This window comes from Corvus moneduloides, chromosome 23 (genome assembly GCF_009650955.1).
Source record: "Corvus moneduloides isolate bCorMon1 chromosome 23, bCorMon1.pri, whole genome shotgun sequence".
NCBI lineage: Eukaryota > Metazoa > Chordata > Aves > Passeriformes > Corvidae > Corvus > Corvus moneduloides.
In genome coordinates this window covers 6,561,940-6,584,408 of record NC_045498.1, presented here as the reverse complement: position 1 = coordinate 6,584,408, position 22,469 = coordinate 6,561,940, and the positions used below count along the sequence as shown (strand labels likewise).

Here is a 22,469-nt window from a genome sequence, read left to right as displayed (position 1 = left end):
GGCGCGCCCGGGTGCCGCTCAGCGCCGCGGCCGCCTGCCCGGGACGGCCCAGAACGATCCACGGGGCGAGGCCGCAGTGAGTCACAGCCGGGACGGTGACACACGGCCGCTGGAAGCCCCGGGAAATGACAGCCGGTGTCACCCCCCAAACGCTGCCCGCAGCGAGGGCTGAGGCCCGACAGCACTTGTGGCACCAGTGGGAGACCCCCAGGTGCCCCGTGAGTGCAAGGTTTGGCCACACAGAGCCCAGAAGAGCCTGAGGGAAGCCCCTGCTCAGCCCTGGAGTTTTTGGGGTGTCACCCCCGCCCAAAATATAACTCACACCCCTTCGCAGGGGGGGGAAAGTGAGGCAGCCCCATACAGGCCTGCGGAAGGACTTGCCCATAGTTGAGCCCAGCCCTTCAGCCCCCCCAAATTCACCCTGAGCTGGCGTTGGCCCCCCCCCGCCCGGCGTGTCCGCTCCGGGGAGCAGCGTGCGCTGATCGCGGCTGACAGCTGCTGCTCCGCGCCCGCCCGGTGCTGCGCCCTGCCCGAGGGGCCGCGGGGCCGCCGACAGACACGGAGCCCCTCGCCGCGCTCGGGGGCTCGGGGGGTCCCAGCCCCGCTGCTGCCGCCCCACGGGGCCCGATCCCACTGCTCCCCGTCACGCCATGATCATCCGCCCCCGACGCCTGACCCCGGGCTACTTCCGTCTGCTCCAGGTAAGGGGCGAGCAGGGTTGGGGGAGCCCATGGGGACCCCCGGGATCCTGTCCACACTGCCCACCAGGCCTGCTGGCCGCGGGAGCCGTTCCCGGCTGTATCCCAGCTCCACGGTAGCAGCGACGATGCTGCCGATGGAGCCCCACAAGCGCTGCATGGGGCACCCTAAAACCTCCCCTGAGATGCCCAGAGGGGCACAAAGCTGCCCCCATCACCCTTCCACCAGCCGGTGTGACGGGGACATTCATGGCCCCAGGCCCCTGTCACCGCGGGCTTTGGGGGTACCCCACCGCTCCCCTCTGCTCTCCTGTGTGTCCCCACAGATGCAGCTGGCAGCAGGACGTGGGGCTGAGCCGGGGGGGCGGCTGCTGACCCCCCTGGCCCTGCTGCTGGCGGCCGCCGGACTCTGCCTGTCGCTGTACAGCGCCCGGAGAATGGCTGACCCCGCCAAGGCCCCCCCGGAGCCGTGAGCAGGGGGCTGGCGGGGCTGTGGGGACGGTCCCCGGGGGGGTGTTGGGGTTCCCCTCCACCCGCTGGCCCCCACCCGAGCGGAGCTGCAGCTGCGGCCACTTTCCAGCTGACCTGCGCCACATCCAGCCCTTCCCGCCACGCCTGGGCACGCGATGGATGCGGGGATGGGGATGGGGGACACGCGCCTGTCCCCCCCGTCCCTGCCTTGGGCAGCCGGGATGGAGAACGGAGGAGCCGCTTCCAGCTCCGGAGCTGAGACCCTGCCCGAGCCACGAGGAGACATCGGGACCAACCACCGGATCAGAGGCTGGACGGACAGACAGAGGGACGGCAGAGCTGGGAGCTGCATCCATCTCCATCCCCCACGGAAGCAGAGGGGCCGGGGGACCCCAGCGATGGCCATGGAGCCCCCCAGTCCCCGTGGGAATGTGCTGTGGCTGCAGCCCCACTGGAATGAGGCCAGCGCCATTAGGTAACGGGGCAGGGGGGACACGGGGCCGGTGACGCGTCCCCCGGGCAGGCGCATCCCACTGGGATGGCGCTGGGATGGCGCTGGGATGGCGGCTGCGGCCTTCCCGGCCCCCCCGCCGAGCCGCAGCTCCCCATGCCCCTGGGCCGGGGGGACAAATCCAGGCAGGCTGCGTGGAAATAAACCCTCCCCTACTCAGCACAGCTGTGTCGCTGCTCTGTCATCTGTTCCCAGCGCATTCCCAGCCCCCAGCGTGGCAGGAGGGATGCATCGAGGACAGGAATTTGGTGGCATTGTCACACAATGTCCCCTTAAGGGGCACCAGCAGCAGCCGTGGCAAACACCAGGCAGGGAGGCTGATCACGCCAGGAAGCCCCAGCCCTCCAGGAACATGAGATCATTTGCAGTTGAGTTTCTGAGGACAGGAGCCTCAAAGTGTCCTCACCAAGGGGACACTAGCACTGGCCTCTCAAGGCCCAAACCAGCTGCTCGCTGCAAACCCAAGTGCTTGATGAAGAGGTCACTCAAGCTCATATTCCCCCCAAAAAAGCTGTCTGGGAACTCCCTGCCAGGAGGGCAGAGGGACTTTTAGCACCCTGCCAGGCAAGAGCTCTGGGATGAGGCTCTTGGCACAGATACCTTTGGGTGATGGGGAAGAGCACAACCCTGAGGTGTCCCCCCCACCCCTTGGGGGGACCGTCACCCTCACATTCAATGCTGCCACACTGTTAGTTGACATATTTTAATGAGTGCATCGCTGGATAACCTCTGACCTAAGGACAGAGACCTAAAACTGCTCCAAAAGCAGAGAGAAAGTCCTGCCAGCACTCAGAGAACAAGCAGCTTGTCTCTTTCTGGAGAAGAAGGACACTCAGCGAGGGCACCCAGGGTCTTGCTGGCTCCTTCTCCTCGTTAGTGCCCTGGCCAGGGGGGCTGTGGGAGGAGCAGGGTGGTTTTTGCTGGCAGGCTGTCCTGGGACATGTTTTTTCGCAAAACTGAGGACAAAGACGTCCTTACAGAGCCACTCAGCCTCTCAGTCCCCCGTCCCTGCGCTCAGCTGGATGTCTCCATCTCGGTGACCTCCTCGAGGGGCTGGGTCTGCACCTCCACCTTCTTTGGGGGGATGTAGGAGCCCATCCCGGCAGCACGTTCGGCCTCTTCCTGCGTGTACGGAGCCTCCCGCAGCTGCTTCAGCCTGGGGGGCACAGAGGGGATGAAGCTTCCACCTGCTCCTCTGAGCAGGACCAGCCCACAACTGCCCCTGCCACCCCCCTCACCCCGGAGAATTTGGGGGGCTGCCCCCTCTTACCTCTTCTTGTGCACCTTGGATCTGAAGTGCTCCTTCATGCTGTTCAGGTCCACGAAGTAGCGCCTGGGGTGTGAAAGGACGGGGGTGAGGGGGACCCCAAGACTGAAGCAGAGCTGGGGAGGGTCCTACCCGGGGGACAGGGTCCCACCACAATCCTCCACGGGCCAGAGCTCACCCTGAAACCGGGACAAGCTCTCCACAAGGGACAGGGTCCCTCCCGAGACCAGGACAAGATACTCCCCCAGGGGTTGGAGTTCCCCTCGCCAGGAGCCAGGGATTACCCCTGGGACCAGGGCAACCCCCCCAAGGGGGCAGGGACCCCCCAGGACCTGAGCACCCCTCTCCCAGAGGCCACTGACCCCCAGCATCAGGATAACCCCATGCCAGCGGCCAGGAACCTCAGGGACCAGGACAAGTCCCCCACCTCCGCCGGGAACCACGGACCCCCCAGGACCAGGACAAGCCCATCCCAAGGCTGGAGCTCCCCCTCCGCAGCCCCCCGGAGCCCCCCGCCGCACGCACGCGCAGTGCAGGCAGTAGAACTGGGCGCAGCCCGGCAGGTCGGGGTCGATCTCCTGCCGCAGCAGCCGCGCGGCGTTCTCGGGCTTCAGGTCCGCGTGGATCTCGTCCAGGTCGCGCCGGCGCCGCTTCGTCTTCAGCTGCCGGGCGAGCGAGTGCGCCCGGTGCGCGCCGGTGCGGCGGCCGCTGCGCGGGGACATAGCGGCCGCACGCCGCGCCGGGGCCGCACTGCGCAGGCGCGGGGGCTGCGCGCCGCGCCCCGCCCACAAACCGCGAGAGCGAGGCCGCGGCAACGCCCACCGCCCAACAGGCCACGCCCACCGCCCAGCAGGCCATGCCCACCGCCCAGCAGGCCACGCCCACCGCCCGACAGGCCACGCCCACCGCCCAGCAGGCCACGCCCACCGCCCAGCAGGCCACGCCCCCAGCAGGCCACGCCCCCCCCGGTGTCCCCGGTACCGGGAGCGCTCCCCGGGCACGGCCGCGTCCCCAGCGCTCCCCCAGCCCCGCTGCCACCCTCCCCGCGCTGCCGCCGCGCTCCCCCCGTGTCCCCGTGCTCCCCGTGCTGCCCCGGTCACCGCTGTGATGAGCCGGGCAGGGCTCAGCGCCGCGTCCCGGCGCTGATCGTGTTTCGCCCGTGATCAATTATAGATGGGGACACGCGGCGGGGGGAGCGCGGAGCTCCAGAGCCTCCTCTGCACCGTGGGCGGGGGTGTTCCTGCCCTGGGGGTCCCAAGTGGGCGAGGGGCACGGGGGGCTGCGGCGGGGGTCAGGGTGGGTTTTGGGGGTGACCAGAGCGGCCGCCCCCGCGCTGCCCCCGGCTCAGCCCGGGCTCAGATTCCTTTTGTGCGGTGCAAGTGGCCGCTGAAACTTTAATGAAGCCACCGGATCGCCGGGTCGCCCATTCGGCCCCCCCTTGCCCCGCTGCCCGCGGCTCCCGCCGGCTCCGGCCCCGCTGAACCCCTCGCCATGGCCCAGGGCTTCTGGCGGCTCTACAAGGCCAAAGTGCTGCAGAGCCTGGGGGGGCCGCGGCCGGACGGGGCCCTGCAGGACGAGGTAGGGTGGGGGGTCCCCAAAATAGGGTGGCCAACCTCGCTGCCCTCCCCCTGCCTGCACCCCTGCCCTCACCCGGGGCTTCGTTGCAGGGAGACCCCCCCGAGCTGATGGAGACGGCCGAGCCCCCTGCGCTGATGGAGGAGGGAGCCAGCCCCGTGTCCCAGCTGGCGAGGAAGGTGAGGAGAGGGTTGGGGGATGCGGGGGCAGGGGGGGCACGTGGAGCCGGAGGTCCCCGGTGACCCCGGCGCTGCCTCCCGCAGGTGCAGGGGGTGGGTGCCCGGGGCTGGCGGACGCTTTCATCCCTCTTCACCCGTGAGGACGAGCACCAGCTGCTCAGCCCGGAGCCCTGCCCAGACCAGTAAGTTGCAGATCGCTGGGGGGGACCCCAGAACCCGGATCCAACCCTTGGGAACTGCCGAGCGCCCACAGCCCCCACCCCATCACCTGCATCCCCCTACCCGGCCTGCACCCGTGCGGCCGGGCGGGGCAGAGCCGGCATGGAGGGGGGGCATCGTGGGGCTTGGGAAGAAAGTCCCTGCAGCGACATCTCCGTCCCCCTCTCTCCCCAGCCCGCTGGCCACTGAGCCGTCCGAGATGCCCCACACTGAGAAGGCACCTGGATTTTGGGATCTCTTTGCTACCAAGTGGCAGCAGGCGTCGGGGCCGGACAAGAAGGTGCCGCCCCCGGAGCCGGATGAGAGCCCTGGGGAGCCGCCGGGTGACGATGGCAGTGACCTGCGGGAGCCGGAGGAAGGGGCCTTCCACTGGGGCTTCCTGGCTGGCAAGCTGGCCGAAATCCGGAATAAAAACGCCCCCAAGGGCAACTAGAGGAGGATGCACCAGCCGGACTCTCCAGCAGTTACTTGCGGCCCCCCACTGCTGGCGGGCAGCGCCCTGCCCGTGCCCGAGGGCTCTGCCGTGGGTTTGGGTGTCATATCTGCACTAAAGACCCCGAGGGTGCCCCTTTTCCCTGAGCTTTGCCTGGTGCTTTCCTTGCCCTCACCCCCCCCACAACAGCCCCAGGGCCCCTGAAGCAGCACAACCCCAAAGGTGGGGAGGGGGAGCAGCCCCCCAGCCCTGGAGCATCCCCCCCACAGCTGCACACACTGCCAGGCTAGAAAAAAAACCCAAACAGATTTATTGAGGGCTGCTCTGGCCCCAGCAGCCCCTGTTCTGGGGAGGAGGGGGCTGTGGGGTGGGCACTGCCCACGACAGGGGACTCGGGCTCTGCCCACCCCCCAGGCTGCAGCTGGAGCAGGACACGGGTGGTCAGTGGGGACTGCAGGCCCATCCCACCCTCCTGGGCAGGGGACAGGGAGGATGGAGATGATGGGGGACAGCAGGGAGACAGCATCCTGTGGCCCTGAGGCCTTGGAGAGACTCACCCGGGGGTGTCCCTTCCTCACCTGCCCCTCGGGTGCCCTCACCACACTCAGCCTGTGGGCCTGGTGGTTCTCCCTGCCTGCAGCATCCCCACTGCCATGGCTGCCACCAGCCCGTGGGCCACATCCAGCGAGGGCGAGGGGCCACGTCCAGCCAGCGGGAGCCACACGGGTGTCCTCGTCGCGGCCAGGCCGTCCCCGCTCAGACCGTGGACTCCTTGGCAGCCGCCCAGGCTCTCTGGCAACCGTAGAGCCACTTGATGACACGGGCGTTGCGCTCCACCACCGACACGGCGGAGCCCAGCCGGACGTCCGGCTCCTCCTCGCCCGGCCCCGCGTCCCCCTCGCTGCCCCCCGAGGCTCGCTCGGGCTCGGACTCGCAGGAGCCGGGGGGCCGGGCCGAGGCGTTGTCCCAGCCCGCCGGCCCGAAGCGCTCCCGGCCCAGCAGCTCCACCAGCGCCCGGTCCAGCCCGCAGTAGTTGAAGAAGCGCTCCTGCTCCGAGAGCGGCAGCGACACTCGCAGAGCCAGCGGCTCCTTCCCGGGGGCACCGGGGGGCTGCGCCGCGGGGCTGCCGGGCACGGGGAAGATGCCACCGCCGTCACCGCCGCTGCTGCCTCCCGGCGTCCGCGCCTCCTCCTTCTCCGCCGGCGCCCACAGCATGGGGGTCTCGGGGCTTTGGGGGGCCGGCGGTCCCTCGCCCAGCGCCCTGGCAGGGGGCGAGCTGGGGGGTTTGTCTCTGAGGGGTCCCTGGAAGAGTCGCCGCACCAGCCCCGAGCCCTTGGTGTTCTCCTTGTCCCCGGCCAGGCAGTCCCGTTTCTGCCGGTAGATGATGAGCGAGTCGGGTCTCAGCAGGCGCCGGCTGCCGCTGCGGCGCGACACGGGGGACTGCGGGCACGGCAGCTTCCGGGGCCCGTCCCGGCCCAGCTCCGAGCCCGGACACAGCTCGTTGCACTGCTGGCGGGCGAGCAGGCGCCGGCCGTGGGGGGACAGCCGGGGCGAGCCCCGCAGCGCCGGCTCCTGCCGCCTGTTGATCACCTGCTGGGACTTGACGTACTTGGCCTTGTCGGCCTCCAGCCGCTCCACGGCGCTGGGTCTGCGGCCCCCGCTGCCCCCCGGCCCCTGCGGGCACTCGGGGCTCCGGTTCAGCCAGGCCAGGGGGGAGCCGCGGCCGGGGGCCACGAGGCGCAGGTTGCTGGAGGCGCAGACGGCGAGGCTGGGGCTGCCCAAGGGCACCATCGCCCCGGAACGGCGCTGCTGATCGCTCTGTTCCCCTCGGAGTGGCCGGGCAGGTCCGGTGTGGCAGCTGGGGAGGCTCCTGAAGCTTCGCTCGGCTCCTGGATTCAGCCCTGGGAGGAGAGAGGAGAGTCAGGGTGAGCCCCGAGGGTGCGGCGGTGAGGAGGAGGACGAGGAGGATGGGGCCGAAGCAGAGCTGAGGGTCCCCTCAAATGCCGCACAGGCAGCGAGTCCTGCCAGCCCAGCCAGGAACAGCCCCCGGGCAGGAAGGGAGAAGCGCCGAGCATCCGCCGGCTTCACCCGCATCCCTGGAGCGGCTTCCAACAGGAAAAAATACCGGAGCCGGCCGCCGCCTCGTCTTCCCGAGCGGCAGAACAAAGCTGCGCTCAGGAGAGCTGGCAAGCTGCCCCACGGCTGGGGGTGTTTGGGGGTCCCCGAGCCGTGCCCCACACAGCCAGGCTGGGCTGGGAGGGAGGGAAGATTCTCCCTTTCTCCGTGTGTGAGGGCACGGAACCAGGGGGTTTCAGCAGCCCTGGGGTGCTCTGGCCCTTGCTCAGCTCACCCCAGCGCCCGTGTGTGAATCCGGCGGTGGGGGAAGGAGTCTGGAGCTGGGGCTGTAGATGCCCGAAGCGGATGGGTCCCACTGTGCAGAAAAGGCCTGAAGGGCCCTGAAGAGCCACTCCATCACCAGCCCTGGGTGACAGCAGGGACACGGGGCCGGGCAGAGCAGAGCTCACGGGAGCAAACAGCCCACGAGCCCTCTGCCACGCAGCTCCACACGCAGCCCACGGGCTCCACACTGCACCCACCCCGGAGTACACACGGGGAAACTGAGGCACGCGGTGTCTGGCCCTGTGCCCCGAGGGATGAGCACGAGGTGCCCAGGCTGAGCCCTCACCCTCCCCAGGGGCAGGACCTGTGCCAGGACCTGAGCCAGGCAGGTGGGGGATGCTCTCGCTCACCTGAGCCCACGCAGGGATGCAGGGATGGGATGCAGGGATGGGATGCTCCAGTCTCACGCAGCTCCTGCCCCTCTGGCTGCCGCGGCAAACTGAGCCCAGAGCCGGCAGCAGCCTCATATAGAGGATGAGGAAGAGGAAGAGGAAGAGCCAGCCCATTAACCCCTGCCAGCCCAGCTCAGCCCGGCCGGCAGGAGCCCACTCCGTGCTGATCCCCCTTCCCAGCCCTGCCCCAGGCCCTGCCCGGCATTAACCCCCCTCCTCCAGCAACTCCAGCTCACCTCTGCCAGCTCCCCCCCTCCCTCCGCCTCCTTACGGGAACCCGGCCGGGATTTCGGGATCTGCAGCAGAGATTTTTGCCTCCGAGTCTCTTGGCGGGTCAGCAGTGGGGCAGGGAAACCATGTCCACTCCAGCAGCTTCTCCTTCCACACCCACCCCAGGGTGCTGGGGGCCGCTCAGGAGCAGGAGCCCACCACAATCCCCTTCCCCAGGATCCTGCCCAGGCAGGAAAGGTCCTTCTGGCACCTTCTCCGGTGGCGGCGAAAGGGTCAAAGCCAGCCCCGAGATGGCCGGTGCCTGCCTCTTCCCCCCGGGAAGGGCTGTAAATCGCAGGAAGCCACAATGGGCTGGAGCTGGCCCAGAGGTTATTTTTACCGCTGCCCTCTTCCCCTCCCCGAGGGCCGAGTGCTCCCACAGGGACAATCCCGGCCCCCTCCATCCCCAGCTCCAGCCCGGGGGGCTGCGAACGTGGCACCGGAGCAGAGGGGGAAGGACCTGCTGCACCCCGAGCTGGGCTCCCAGACCCTCAGAGCGGGGCCAGAGAAAGCCCCCAGGGCTCCCTGGGGAGCCACCAGCTCCCTGCACCCCTCTGGCAGCCAGTTTGGATGGAGAGCTGGGGCACAGCCCGGCCCAGGCTGGTCACAGGCACTGGGGAGGCTCCAGTGGGGACAAAGCCACGGCATTCGGCCCCAGATCCCGGGATGAGAGGGGACCTGTCCCCGAGCACTTCTGTCCCCACCCCAGTTCCTTCCTGAGGAGCTGCTGTTCCAGAGCCAGTGCCGGGAACGGGGCTGGGGCTGCATCCAGCACCTTCCCGGCCATGGCAGCAGGACCAGGAAGGGGCTGGGGCCAGGATTCCTGTGCCGACGAAAACGGGGGCTAAAATGGAAGCTGGGCAGGATGAGAGGGACCAGGCCTTGTTCAAGCTCTGCAGGCACTGGAAAAAATTCCCAGTGAAAGCAAGGAAGGGACAAATCACCTCTTTTATTCTAATAAACCTGGAGAGGAGCAAAGCAGGCAACACTTGGGCTCTGTGTGCAGGATGCGGCAGCACTTGAGAATATCCGGTGGAAGACAGGGAATAGGATCAGGCCAAGTGACAGAGAAACCCGTGGCAGCTCTGGGATCTGCCCCTGGATTCCCTCATGGACCTTAATTTTAACTCCAGGCAACATGAGTCACTGTTCATTAGGAAGTGTTTTATTTTCCAAGCTGGAATCCTGGAAGCTGTTGTGGCCACAAGTAAGAGCAGCCTTGAAATCACCTTTCCCTGGCGGATGCAGCCTGTCCCCATGGGATGCTCTTCCCAAATGCCTGTCCCAGAGTCATCACCCTCCTTGGAGCCCCTGCCAGGCACTTGCTGTTGAACTGGAATATTTGGATAAGGCAGATTCCCTTTGGGATAAAAGAAGGGATGATTTGAGGGGCTCTTCCTGGCATCAAACTCCCAGGCAGCTCCTCCTTTTCCTGGTGATAAGGGTTTTGTCCCTGTGACTTCTAGGAAGGCATTTACCCCATTTTCAGCCTCCTGTGGATGCACCAGGGGGCTTTTTGGAGTCATGTGGATGCTCAAGTCCCTTGGTTTTATTTAAGGTTACTCAGAGCTCTCTCTGCTCTTCCATGCGGCTGGAAGGGAGCACAGAGCTGGGCAAGCAAAACAACCCCAGGTGAAACCCAGCCACAGCTGGGGCCAGCTGTGGAAACTTCCAGGGTGAGAAAAGGCTGAGAAGGTCCCCAAAGGCCACGAGTCCCAGAGCACAGATCCTCCTTCCACAGCATTTTCCTCTCCTGATGAACCAACCCTGCTCCCAGCACTGCTCCAACCCCTCCAGGTGACCAGAAGCCACCGTGTCCTGCTGAGCTCTTTCCAGATACGTTTCTCCTTTCAAAACATAATTTCAGAAATCACTTGGGTGCAGCTGGGAATGCAGCACCTGGTGGCCCAGCCAGCTGTCTCTACTGGCTGGTTCGCTTTCACAGCCCACAGCAGCTCCTCAGGCCCGAAGTCCATGCAAATGCCACCGCCCGGGGAGGAGCCAAAGAGGGCTCAGGCTTTCCTTCAGGAGAGGGCAGGGGTGGAAGGCTTGTTAGACAAGTTTAAAAATATCAAGGGTTCAAAGGGGCATGAATAAATGTGAAACCAGCACCTAATCCGAGGCAGGCACCCACGTGTTGGTGCGAGTTGGAACTGGAGCAGCCGGGCCCAGGAGAGGCTCCTGTGGATGTTCCAACCCCTCAAAGGGGCTCCAAACCCCACGGCAGGCGAGGGCTGGGCAGTGCTGGGACCACAGGGACAGCCAGGAAAGACAGAGATGGAATGAGCTGCCAGGACTGAGGGAAGCAAGCCCAGGGTCAGGATGGGGGGCTGAACCCGCCACTGCTGCATCTGGTTCCATCCCAAACCTGAGAGTAGAGGGGCCTCTGAAATGAGCAAGAACACGGCCCAGGCTCCTCTTCCAGCGGTGGTGCCTGGCCCAGCCTCAGGTCACTTGACATCACCCTGCTCCTAAAAATGGGGTTTCAGATTCCCCCAAAACACTTCCAGAGCTCCTCAACAGCATCTGCAGCAGCTCAGTCTGGTATTCCCACCTCCTCCGTGTCCCTCAGACGCTCTGGATGGTTTGTGGCATTCCAGGCACATCCCTCAGCCTTTCTTGTGCTGAAGCACAGAAATTGCAGAACCGGCCCCTCCAACCAAAGGGGGAACCGAGCAGCCCCGGCCAGCACCACCCGCTGGAGTTGGTGTTCAGATGCTCCCAGCTGGTTCTCCCTGGGCCAAACCCTCCCGTCCCCAAACTGCCAGGAAGGATCCAAAGCACGGAGCCACCGATGGCCCCCGGGAGGATTCACGGGGCACAGAGCGGGGGAAGAGATGGAGCAAAGGGAAAAGCCACACAGAGCAGGGGCTGTTTGTGCCACCCGCAGTCCAAAGGCCACCTGAGCCTGTGGGGTGGGGGGGAAGTTGTTTCCGTGCAGGGAGGGCCTTTCCAAGGGGTGGGGTGGAGGCTGGGGCTCCCTGGAGCAGGATTTATCTCCCCCCAAAGCTCCAGCTGCCAGTACGCCGTGGGTTGTGCCGAGGGAAACTCTGCTTGAACCAAAACAAAGCAAAAACACCAACAAGGCGAGCTCCCAACCCCAGCCCAGGAACGGGCAAGCTGCAGCCTGAAGCCTCTGCAGACCGAGGAAAGCAGAGCTGAGCTCGGGTTCTCCCAGCCCAGATGGGGCTCAATTATATCTAATTTCTGCACCAGGGCATTTCCCTGCAGAGTTCCCTGCCCGCCCTATGGGCTAAATATATTTAAAGTACAGTATATATTATATATATAGTTTGTATATATATATGGGTCATATATATATTTTTATATATATATATGGTTTGTTTTTCATTTTGTGGGGAAGGAATTCAGCTTGTGTCTGTATTTAAAATCACCACTCTTAGAACTAAACCAAAAGTGGGACTTTCTCCTTTACTAAAGGTCTTTATTCTTTACCCCCTAAAAAAAAAAAGGAATCTAAATCCAAACTGCATTGACTTAAGCACAAGGCTCCTGCCAGGTGGGAATCTGCCCACTCCTGGCACCAGGAATCCACAGGTGCAGGCACAGGGGAGAGCACTGGGCTTGGGTTTGTTGTGGGTAAATTCCAAGAGGAACTCATTTACAGCATTTCCAGTCTGCAGAACCCTCTGTCCAGAGCACTGCTAATTAAAACATGCAAATGAGGGCTACACTTGCCTGTCATGGATAAGTAATGAAGTTTCCTCACCTTTATTCCTGAGGTTTCTCAGGGCATGTGGGAGCAGCAGGATGCTGTCCCTGGAGGGCAGCACTGACACTGCACTGACCGAAAGCACTTCCCCCTAAAAAGTCCTAAAACTTCATTGAAATTCAAGATTTTATTTCAAAAACAGTCATGAATTTAATAAATTACACAATAATTTTCCTCATTATAAATTCTCCATAAAATATATTTTACAGTTTTTAAAGAAAAACATGGAAAAAAAAAATCTTTCCCAAGCGCTGGAAAGTGTCTTGACTTCGTGTCACGCTGGTGAACGACCCCGCAGCTGCTACAACAACTTGATTTGTTTTCTCAAAACAAAGACCTCAGACAACAAAACTCAAAGAGAACACAGAGCTCGAGGACTACCAGTGTCACCCAACAGCGAGGATAAGCACCATGAGGGGGATTTCAGGCACCCCCGACCTATAAAGTGGCAATCAGTGCAAAGAAACACTTTGGGAGTCAAAAACCCCAAGACTTCCCTGTGCCATTCCCTCATTTCTGCCCTGCAGGCAGTGGAACCCTGCAGAGGGGAATCGGGTGAGTCACAAAGCACCTCAGAGGGGAGCAGTGTTACTCTGCAGGAGGTTCACACCCTGGTTATGACTTCTGCCTGGGTGAGAGAAGGGGACGCTCACCCCCTTATTTTTAAAAAGCTCTCAAGTTTAACGTGAATTATAAACCCCCTTCAAACTTTACTCATCCAGTGACCCTGCTGAGATGTGAGAACTGGGAGGCAGAGCTGGCACAGAAGTGAAGTGTGTTTGTCTGAGGATCACTCCCTAAAACGATGAAGTGAAAGAAAATAACAAGAATTACAAACTAAGGCCAGCTGGGTGACGGGCACCAGCTCACACAGCACCAGCTAAGAACCACCTGTGGCCTGTAAAGCCTCAGCAGCTGGGTGGAATCAGAATCTTTTTTGCTCTTGGAAAAACAAAAAAATGGTATTTTGTTTATTCACACTCAAAGAATAAACACTGAGTGCCCAGAATTGCTCCCCAGGCACTAAGAGGGAACAGTATTCAAAAAGCAAATTATACATGGAAATACTTACAGCCATTTTCAAGTAATATTTGGGTGGAGGAAAAAAATTAAATTGAATTTATTAAGAAAACTGGCCTTTCCTGCAGCTTTAAAGGCAATTTTAACTCCGCTTGTTCCAAAAGGTCAAACTGCACGGAAAAGGTCAGTCCTGCACCCAAAAGAACAAAGTGTTGTGCTGGTACAAAGAGCTTCTGTCAGCCCTGCAGAGTCAGGTGGCCTCAGCAAAACCTCTCCCAGCCTCAATCTGCTCTGTGCAACAAGAGCTGGGGATAAGCAGCTTCCAGCTGCTCCAAAGCTCCCCATCCTCCCATCTGCACTTTCAAATAAAGATCACTTCTTTAAAAGGAGGAGAAATAAATAAAAAAAAATAAATCAACCCAGGCTGGCACCCTTCACATACCTGTCACCGAGCCTTCTCCCAGCTCTGACACCAGGTGTGAGCCACGGGCCAGAGCCACCTCTGTCCCCTCATCCCCACTGGATCAGGGGCAGTGCCAGAGAGGAAAAGGCCATGGCCAGGATTATCAGCTGGATCCAGTTAGTGGGAAAACTGTGCTGCCACTGCATTTTGAAGGATTTTAAGAACATGCTGCTGGATTCCCTCATCCGTGTTTCCATCAACTGAGGAATGGCACAGAATTCTGCTGTGATAAATCCTCAAGGTGCTATTGGATTATAGACACCAGAGCAGAAAGCATGTTGAGAAAAGGCAGATTAATCGATAAATAAAAGCAAAATCAAATGATCAATGACCCAGTCCCCTGCCAGCACCTGACTGTACATTTTTAATTTGACTCCCTCGGTGATGAGCTCATTAAGCTCTAAGTGCTAAGATCAGCCACGTTAGCACTTCAAAAGCAGCTGATCCCCTTGCATTGCTTTTTTTTGTTTACAAAGTCAAGTCTCTGAAATCAGATAACAAAAATAAATAATAAAGTCATTCAGGCCTGGGGAAGAAGGAGTGTTTCTCACCCACCTTCCTCACCCAGTTTTCTAGCAGACCCCAGTCATCCAGACCCACAGCAAATAATTTAAGTGCCACACGCTCCCAGTCACTCATGTACATAAATATATACACAGATTACATTACAAAGCCTCAAGATTTGCACTGCCAGCATGCAAACCTTTTCCTTTTTTTTTTTTTTTCCATGAGAGTTCCTAATACTGACATAGGAAACTGGAATGTATGAGACACTCCATGACAGAGTGCTGGAAATCAAGTAGTGTTGGCTCTTTCAACATCCCCCTGCCAGTGCACACCAAGGAACACCCTCACATCTCACTCTGGGATTTTACACCGTGGCCAACTCAACATTCCTGTCGGGAAACTCCAGTGAGGTGAAAACCACCCCCTGCAGGTGAGCTCAGGCTCTGCCTGCCAGGCAGCTCCCGCCGAGCCCCTTCACGTGTCCCAGCTGCTGTCCTTGAAGGCGATGTTGACCAGTCTCAGCTCCAGCTCGAAGGCGTCGGGCCGGTCCTGCGGGTTGGCCGCCAGCATCTCCTTGATCAGCTGCTTCATCCGGGCGTTCATGGACTTCTTCTTCACGGGGATGAGCAGCTCCATCTTGGGGTTCTCCAGCAGCGCCTCGCCCACGGGCACGATGGCCGTGCCCTGCTTCACGTAACTGCCCAGCAGCTCCTTCTTGGTCTCGGTGTCGATGAAGGTGATCCTCTCCAGCATGGCCCAGATGATGATGCCCAGGGCGAAGATGTCTGCCTTGGCCGTGTAGTGTCCCTCCCACACCTCGGGGGCCATGTAGAAGTCGGTGCCGCAGGCAGTGGACAGGAAACATTTATTGACGTTGACGGGCTCCTCGGGGTTCTGCCCGGAAGCCGAGCACACCTTGCTCAGCCCAAAATCCGCCACTTTCAGGGTGGGCTCCGGGTCGCTGGCGTCCACCCTGCTCTGGGAGATGAGGATGTTGTCGGGCTTGAGGTCCCGATGGATGATCTGGTTTTTGTGCAGGAAGGCCAGGGCGCTGCTGAGCTGCAGCATGAAGCTGGTGTTGGTCTTGCGGTTGGGCTTTCGGGACAGCAGGTACTCGTTCATGTCTCCTCCATCACAGAAATCCATCACAAACCACAGGTAATAAGCACTTTTGGGGTCAAAGGCTATTTCTCCTTTTAATGAGGTTTCTACAAGCTGCAACGGGGAAAAGAAACGTCGTAACTACCTGATGAACATGAGAATGAAAGGATATGATGGAAAAAATGAATGAAAGCAGGATCTTCACGGAGAGGGGAAATTTGGGTTAATTACACAGAAGGATTTCTTCCCTGTGGGGCTGCTGAGGCCCTGGCACAGGCTACCCAGAGAAGCTGTGGCTGCCCCTGAACCCCTGGAAGTGTCCGAGGCCAGGTTGGAGCAACCTGGGATAGTGGAAGGTGTCCCTGCCCATGGGAATGAGATGGGGTTTAAGATCCCTTCCAACCCAAACCATTCTAGGATTGTTTGATCCTCCTCTCAACAATCCAGAGAGCAAGATATTGCAACAGGGGAAAGTAAACATTATGCAAATGTTTTTATGGAAAAGGAAAAAAAAAAAAAATCACAATGTATTTGCCAGCCTCCTTATCTTCACTTGTGTGGAGCATATCAAGCTCAGGCTCCTGCCCAGAAGTGGAGCTCGACCCTGATAACAGAATTTTTAAAGATACTCAGTGGCCATTACCCTCCCATCTGTCCCAGCTGGACAGTGTCCCACCCTGACAAAGCCTGTTCCACCCACTTTGCCAACAGCTTTTCGGGATAAACAAAGTCTCACAAGTAACTCCACGCAGCTGTATTTATCCGTGAGAGATTTTTAAAGCCTGTTCTCCATTCCTGACACATTAATGAATTCCAGCAAGTTAACACAGGACCCCTGAGCTCAGGAGAACACTGATCTACAGGCACAGCTGAGCACGGAACACCCTTCCCACCATCATTATCCGCATGGTATTTTCAGGAACACAAGCTGAGCAGCCAGTTCTCACAGCTGCTTCACACCGAAAGCAAAGTAAAACCTGCAATCACTTTTACTAATCCTGTTTACACAACTGCATTTGCCTCTTCAGCTCCTCTGAGGCAGCTCTGCAAGCAAAGTCCTGCAATTATTCCTGTTAGCAGTAAACCAATGGATACTAAATCAATCTGGCTTTCAAAAATTATGCTGTGTGTTAATACTCAGAGAGGCATCTTGAAGTGCTTTTAAAAAGGGACCTTTTCAAGAAAAGAAATGGTAGTAATTCACAGCTATCTTCCCAGACCAATTTAAACAGTAAATCTATTTTAGAGCTAAAAAATGTCTTATTTAGGGTTTGTAGTCAGGAACAGTGAGATTAAGGTATCTCAGGAGAGCAGGGAGTCTCCTCTGCCAACAGGGCACCAACACAGCTCTGCCCTCCACAGAGTCACAGGAGCTGAACTTGCAGATGTTGTGCGAGTTAAGACAACAAAATCCACCCCCTACATCTGTGACAGTGGCAAAGCACCAGCAGACAAAGCTAATTCAGGACTCAAACTCCACAGATTTGGTTCAGCTGGCGCTAAGAATCTGTCCCAGGAGAGGGTGACACCCCTTCCTCAGTCTCCTCACATAGAGCAGCAGCTCAGCTCTGTGACATCACCTGGGAGAGGACAGGGGTGTCTGATTGTCCTTAGTTTAGCCCAGGCTACCAGAAAGTGACCCTGCCAGTCAGCTCAGCTCTGCCCTTTGCTCTTCCCTCTGGAGCAGCACAACAATCTGTGGTGTTTGTGCCTGGCAGGGGCCAGGTGCCTGTGCCAGCTGCTCTCCAGCACCACCATCCAAACCAGCGCTGGGGGTGAGCTGGAAGCTCTTCCCCCACCTTACAATTCCACCCTGGGGCTTTCAAAGCTCCTCCCTGCACATCTGCCCTCAAGTTGGAAGCAATCCCTGGCAGCTCCACTAAAACCAGGAAGGTAAGGCACTGACTTCTCCCCCATGAGCTGGCCAGTATAATTTTAGCCTAATCCCTGCATGAGAACAAGTCAGGAACGGCTCCCAAGCCACAGGGAGCTGGCAAAGCCAAGGATCCTGGTTCTCAGGCTCGGACAGCACCCGGCATAACGGGATCTGCAGGGCTGCTCACCAACAAAAGGCCCACAGCAGACAGCAGGAATGACAATGAAAACTGAAATGATGAGAGCTGACTAGGGATAACACAGCAAACACTGAGCAGGCTGCTGGCTTTTTAAACCAGGGACACAAATTTCTGCCAAGGGGTGATTTATACTTGGGGCTGCTTCTTGACAAGGGAATTAATTAGATTATCTTTCAGTGTCTTCCCAGAGCTACTTATTCTTCAAAAATACGCATCTTCAAACTTAAAGGATGCTTTCAGACTGATATTTATTCCCTTATTTATCATATCTTCACCCCTCTTTCAAGAGCCTAATATTTATTTATGAAAAAAAGAAACAGCTCATGATGTGCTACCAATTGCTTCTTGTTTCTGAAAGAGTTTTAAGTGTTGGCTTCCTACAAAACAAGACAGTGACTTCCTCTTCCAAGGACACCCAGGATGGATTTCCTCCAAGCTCTATCCCAGGACAGGAGTGCTCTTTAACCTGCAGCAGGGCTGCTGCCAAGAACTCCACAGCCTGCACCTCCCCTGGGCTTCACCTGTGGGGCTTCCGCAAATTATCAAAGCAGATTTGCATGAAATACAAATTCTGGAGTCTTTTAGAGCAGCACGGCTCCAAGTCCCAAGATCCAGGTGATTGTTCAGTTTTTTTAAAGACCTCTATTAAATTCTGGGTGTCAGCAATGCAAACAATCCCCTCACCTATCTGAGCACACCTCAAAACCACGACCCTGGCTGCCCCACCTCCTTCCCCCCAGCTCCACACTGTTACCGATTCCTTCCACCCCGTTCCCTCGGCTTCGTGTACCTGTAAATAAAGGGAGGAGCTGGAGCCATGGGACATCTTCTGCACCATGCCATCTTTCTGCAAGATGCACTCCTCCAGGTGAATGACGTTGGGGTGCTGGCTCTTGATACTGCTAAGGGCCCAGAACTCGCGCAGAGCCAGTTCCACGTTCTCCGGAGCGTGGCACCGGATCTTTTTCACGGCCACGCGGGCACAGGTCCTCCTGACGACCGCTTCGTACACCACACCATAACTGCCACGACCAACCTCCCGAATTAGATCGTACTTAGGCTGGCTACTCACCATCTTCAAGAGCAAAGGTTCTGGGGAAGGGGGAAAAACCCACAGAACTAAAACTTAGGCACAGGAACCGGGCTGTATTTTCCCCTCTAGGGGCTGGCGTGGCAGCGCTGGGCCTGCCCAGACCCCGCCATTAACGGGGGTCGAGTGCTAGAACATTCCAGAAGCTACTCCATAAACCTGCACCTGTTGCCACGGGCCAGGTGGAAGTGAAATTACATCTTTTCGTTAAGATTTCAAATACAGCCCAGTGCGTTCAAGGTGGCAACAATTCAAACCTAGACTGGTATCGTGCCGAGACAGGACTATCGAGAACGCTCCTGCTCCTCTCCCTCAGTGTCTTCCGTGAGCATCTGCAGGAATAACAGGAGGGTGTCATGCTCCCCATCCAGCCTGGAGAGCACAGGAGGTTCCAGTTGAAGCCCCTGGTTGGGCAGTGACAGATTTTAATTAACTGCCTCTTGTGGAGGTGACTGCAGGAGCAAATGTTTCTGTTATAATTAAGCTGTTTTGCTCAGAGAAGAGAAAGCTTCAATCGCTCCCGGTTTACTTTTTGAGGCGACTGATTTTTCACCAAGTCTCCTCCGCACGAGGAATCTACAGCTATGAAAGGTTAAAAAGGACAACTGATTGCAGAAGTTTGCACCCAGCATCTAACTTTCACTTTTGCTCAACAGAGCAAGGACAAAAGTTAAGTTATTGCTCTGAAAGTAAAACAGAGAGAGAGAGAGAGACACACACACACAAAAAAAAAAAAAAAAAAAAAGCCACCAAACCCTGCTGCAGATTTATGACCGTCCCTGCACGCTGCCCTACAAGATTACAAACCAAACACCAGCACCACCTTCACACAACCAAACCAAAACGGGACACTGACTAGAGACAGGAATAAATTAAAAAAAAAAAAAAAAGCCTGGCTAGCCAAGGATCACTGGTCAAACAGAATGAAACGCAAAACCAAAAGTAAATAAATAAATAAGTAAGTAAAATCACACTGGTAGATCAGAACTACAATAGCTTTAAGACAGCCAGTGATAAAGGTAATTCTCTTTATGTCAGTAAACCAGGCAATAAGGACCACATTGAAACAAACGCCTGTTTTTAGTAGGAAGCTTTCAAGTATTTCCACTGCTTTAGGCAATTTTTTTTTTTTAAGAAAAAAAAAGAAAAAAAAAAAAGAAAAAGAGAGAGAAAAAAGGTATCATCAGTCTCAGGCAATGCTACAGAGATATTTTAACCTTTCAGCAAAGCTGTGTGACACACATTTGCACTAAGGTTTTGAACCAAGATGTGACGTGTGTGAGAAACGCGTTACCAGGAGAATCCACTCACGGGATGGCCCGAGGCTGCACCTGTAGCGGGGCTGCAACTTCAGATCAGAGCCTGAACACTGAGATCCGATGGGCCAACAAGGGCAGGATCTGTAATTTCACCAGCGGCCGAATAACTCCGGAGGAAAACACTGCGCTGCGTTACTCAAACACGGGCACACCGGGTTCCAAGCGGGCACGGAACGGCCCCCCGTGTCGGGAGCCGGCTGTCACCGCGGCCGTGCCACCGCGCCGAGCCCCGGGGCCGCCCCCGGCCCTGCCCCGGCCCGCGGCGCTGCCCGAGCGCTGCCGGAGCCCCGGGGCCGGGCCAAGCCGAGCGGACACCGGGCCGGGGCCGCCGCTCGCTCCCGCGGGCCCGGGAAGCGCCGCCCGCCTCCTTAACGGCGGCAATTATGGAATAATACGAATATATAAATAATAGAGATAACAGAGATAATACAAATGCCCCCCTCCTACTCGGGGCGGCCGCGCGGGGCCCCCACCTGCGGTTGTGAAGGGAAGCACCGGCGCACCGCTCGCCCCAGATGGGGGGACGATGCCAGCCCGCTGGGCCCTGCCCGCCGCAGTGCTTACCGGGCCCCCCCCCAACCTGCAGAGCGGATCCCGCCCCGCTACAACCCGCCGGGGGCAATGCGAGGCCGCCCCCGGGCCGGGAGAAGCCGCGTTACCTCAGCGCCGCCGCCGCCGCCGCCCGGCCGCCATCTTAGGGCTGCGCTCCGCCCGCCCGCCTTCCTCAGCCGCGGCCACGCCCACCGCGCCACGCCCACCCCGCGGCCACGCCCCCTCCGGGCGCAGCGCCCTGTGATTGGCCAGCTGGGGCGGCGGGGCGGGGCGAGCGCGGAGGGCGTTTAATGATGTTAATTAATCAATTAATTAATTACTTACATTTCTGGTTATTAATCAGGAAGGAATTGTTCCCTGCGAGGGTGAGGAGGCCCTGGTGCAGGTTGCCTGGAGAAGCTGTGGGTGCCCCTGGAAGTGCCCACGGCCAGGCTGGAGCAGCCTGGGATAGGGGAAGGTGTCGCTGCCCGTGGCAGGGGTGGATTGGAATGGGCTTTAAGGTCCTTCCAAAACAAACGGTTCCGGGACTCTATGATTTATTGCTTGGTGGCCAGAAAAAATCACTACAGCCCCTCACACCCTTGGCTGTGCTCTGGCTTTGTGTGGCGGTGACACAAGAGCTGCCGCCCCTCTCTGTTCCCTGTTCTGTGCCCCTTTCCTCGCCAGGCTGCAGGGCTGGAAGTGCCCCCCATGTCCAGGAGCTGGGGGCACAGGGCTCCTGTCACAGGTCCTGCTGTCTCCTCAAGCATTGCAAAGCTATCACAGGGACATTTTAGGAGAAGCCAGGGCCACCCACTGCTCAGGGCCCTGCAAAGACCAAGGAGAGGGAGATTCATTCCCTGGAGAGTGGGCTCTCCAGGGTTAATTGGGAAGGATCCCGGGGGTGATTAGTGCCCTGGGTCTTGCCTAAGCTGTCCCAAGCCAATTAGGGGCCAATGAGCCCCTTGTGGGTTCGGAAAGCTGCTTAGGGCATTACAACCCCTCCATTCCTGTGAATCCCCTTAATCGAGTCCAGAAGCAATTAGTTAATCAATGTCACTCTGGGCAGGGCCAGGTCGTGTCTGGGTCTGGTCAGTGTCGGACCCCTGCTCTGCCCTGCCCGGTGCCCAGCCAGCCCTGTTCCCCTGCCAGCGCCTGGCAGAGCCGCCGGGGCCAGAACAGGAACAATTTTGCAAGATGTGCTTGGCAGGTCCCGGCTCAGTCACTTGCTCCACACGTGAGCTGGGGAGGAAGGAGCCCCAAAACAGCTGTGGGGGGAGGCCTGGGGAGAGGAGGGGGTCAGTGCACCCCGACGCCGTGTGCCTGTGCATCCATGCGCACGTGTATCCGTGCACCTGTGCATCCTGCATCCCTGCATCCCTGCACACCTACACCTATGTGCCCACACACCCCTGCCCCCCCTCCTGCCTGCAGTCGCTGTGGTCACTGCAGCAGGCCCCAGCCTGTCCCCCCGCCGTGACCCATCTGTGGCAAGGGTAGAGTTACCCTCGCGGTGCAGCTGCCCGTGCTGACAGCTCTCCCTCTGGCCAGCACTGACCCTTGGCAAGCCAGCTGGGCATCATGTCCGGGGCTGTTTTCAGCGAGGGCTGTGCTCACCCTCTGCCCCCTCAAGCGTTTCTGGGTCAGGTTTTGAACCCCAGCAGCGGAGCCAGCTGGGTCATGGCCGTGACACCGGTGTGGGGAACAGCCTGAGCAGCCCCCACTGTGTTTGGGGACACAGAGGAGACCCCAGCCCCTGCCTGGGGAGGGGGCACCCTGTTGCATGTACCAGGGACAGGGGCTGCGTCTCCCCAGAGCTGCCTCTCCCCTCCAAGCACACAGGGAGCCACTGGCAAGGTGTGTTTGCACCCCAGAACTGGTAATGTTTTGGGTGGGGAAAGGGACAAACTCTGGATAAGCCACCCCCTGCTGCAGCTGGCCCAGCTCTGCTTGATTTCTGGAACCATCACAATGTCCTAATGACCACGGGGCTGGTTTTTGCCCCTCCTTGTCCCCACCGTGATGCTGTTTTGGGGTCCAGCCCCAGGCCGTGCTGCTCCCAGGGCATGCAGCCATTTGGCCACGGGGCAGCGCGTGGCCCTGTTTACCCCGCAGCTCCGCTTTAGGCATGTCCACGGCACGGGCGGGCAGGGCCTCCTGGACAGGCTGTGCCCATCTTGTTTACTGGCCCTTCCCGATGGTTCACCACCGTGTG

At 59.2% G+C, this 22,469-nt stretch overlaps 4 protein-coding genes and 1 long non-coding RNA gene across 7 annotated transcripts; 2 read left to right on the top strand and 3 right to left on the bottom strand.

The window, feature by feature from the left end:
* The first annotated feature begins 37 nt into the window (after window positions 1-37).
* LOC116455061 lies at window positions 38-1,844 on the top strand. Its single transcript, XR_004244290.1, has 2 exons — window positions 38-701; window positions 1,025-1,844. It is a non-coding gene; the product is annotated as an uncharacterized LOC116455061 (long non-coding RNA).
* Window positions 1,845-2,367: 523 nt separating this feature from the next.
* ZNF593 (zinc finger protein 593) lies at window positions 2,368-3,693 on the bottom strand. The gene is made up of 3 exons (XM_032132443.1): window positions 3,473-3,693; window positions 2,951-3,013; window positions 2,368-2,836 (listed from the first exon to the last, which is right to left on the bottom strand). The coding sequence occupies exons 1-3, from the start codon at window positions 3,667-3,669 to the stop codon at window positions 2,695-2,697; spliced, it is 402 nt and encodes a 133-aa protein (XP_031988334.1). The 5' UTR covers window positions 3,670-3,693; the 3' UTR covers window positions 2,368-2,694.
* A 270-nt stretch (window positions 3,694-3,963) lies between these two features.
* On the top strand, window positions 3,964-5,494 carry C23H1orf232 (chromosome 23 C1orf232 homolog). The gene is made up of 4 exons (XM_032132422.1): window positions 3,964-4,525; window positions 4,615-4,701; window positions 4,786-4,883; window positions 5,095-5,494. The coding sequence occupies exons 1-4, from the start codon at window positions 4,439-4,441 to the stop codon at window positions 5,351-5,353; spliced, it is 531 nt and encodes a 176-aa protein (XP_031988313.1). The 5' UTR covers window positions 3,964-4,438; the 3' UTR covers window positions 5,354-5,494.
* A 135-nt stretch (window positions 5,495-5,629) lies between these two features.
* FAM110D (family with sequence similarity 110 member D) lies at window positions 5,630-8,299 on the bottom strand. The gene is made up of 2 exons (XM_032132638.1): window positions 8,104-8,299; window positions 5,630-7,254 (listed from the first exon to the last, which is right to left on the bottom strand). Exon 2 carries the CDS (start codon window positions 7,142-7,144, stop codon window positions 6,110-6,112), a length of 1,035 nt encoding a protein of 344 aa, XP_031988529.1. The 5' UTR covers window positions 7,145-7,254; window positions 8,104-8,299; the 3' UTR covers window positions 5,630-6,109.
* Window positions 8,300-12,260: 3,961 nt separating this feature from the next.
* PDIK1L (PDLIM1 interacting kinase 1 like) lies at window positions 12,261-20,457 on the bottom strand. 3 transcript variants are annotated; one of them, XM_032132375.1, is made up of 3 exons: window positions 20,383-20,457; window positions 18,105-19,514; window positions 12,261-15,353 (listed from the first exon to the last, which is right to left on the bottom strand). In XM_032132375.1, the coding sequence occupies exons 2-3, from the start codon at window positions 18,387-18,389 to the stop codon at window positions 14,613-14,615; spliced, it is 1,026 nt and encodes a 341-aa protein (XP_031988266.1). In that variant the 5' UTR covers window positions 18,390-19,514; window positions 20,383-20,457; the 3' UTR covers window positions 12,261-14,612. The 3 variants fall into 3 exon arrangements, with proteins under 3 accessions (XP_031988266.1, XP_031988265.1, XP_031988267.1); XM_032132374.1 differs by having other exon boundaries at window positions 18,105-19,511; window positions 20,383-20,443; XM_032132376.1 differs by having other exon boundaries at window positions 18,105-18,406; window positions 20,383-20,439.
* Window positions 20,458-22,469: the final 2,012 nt, after the last annotated feature.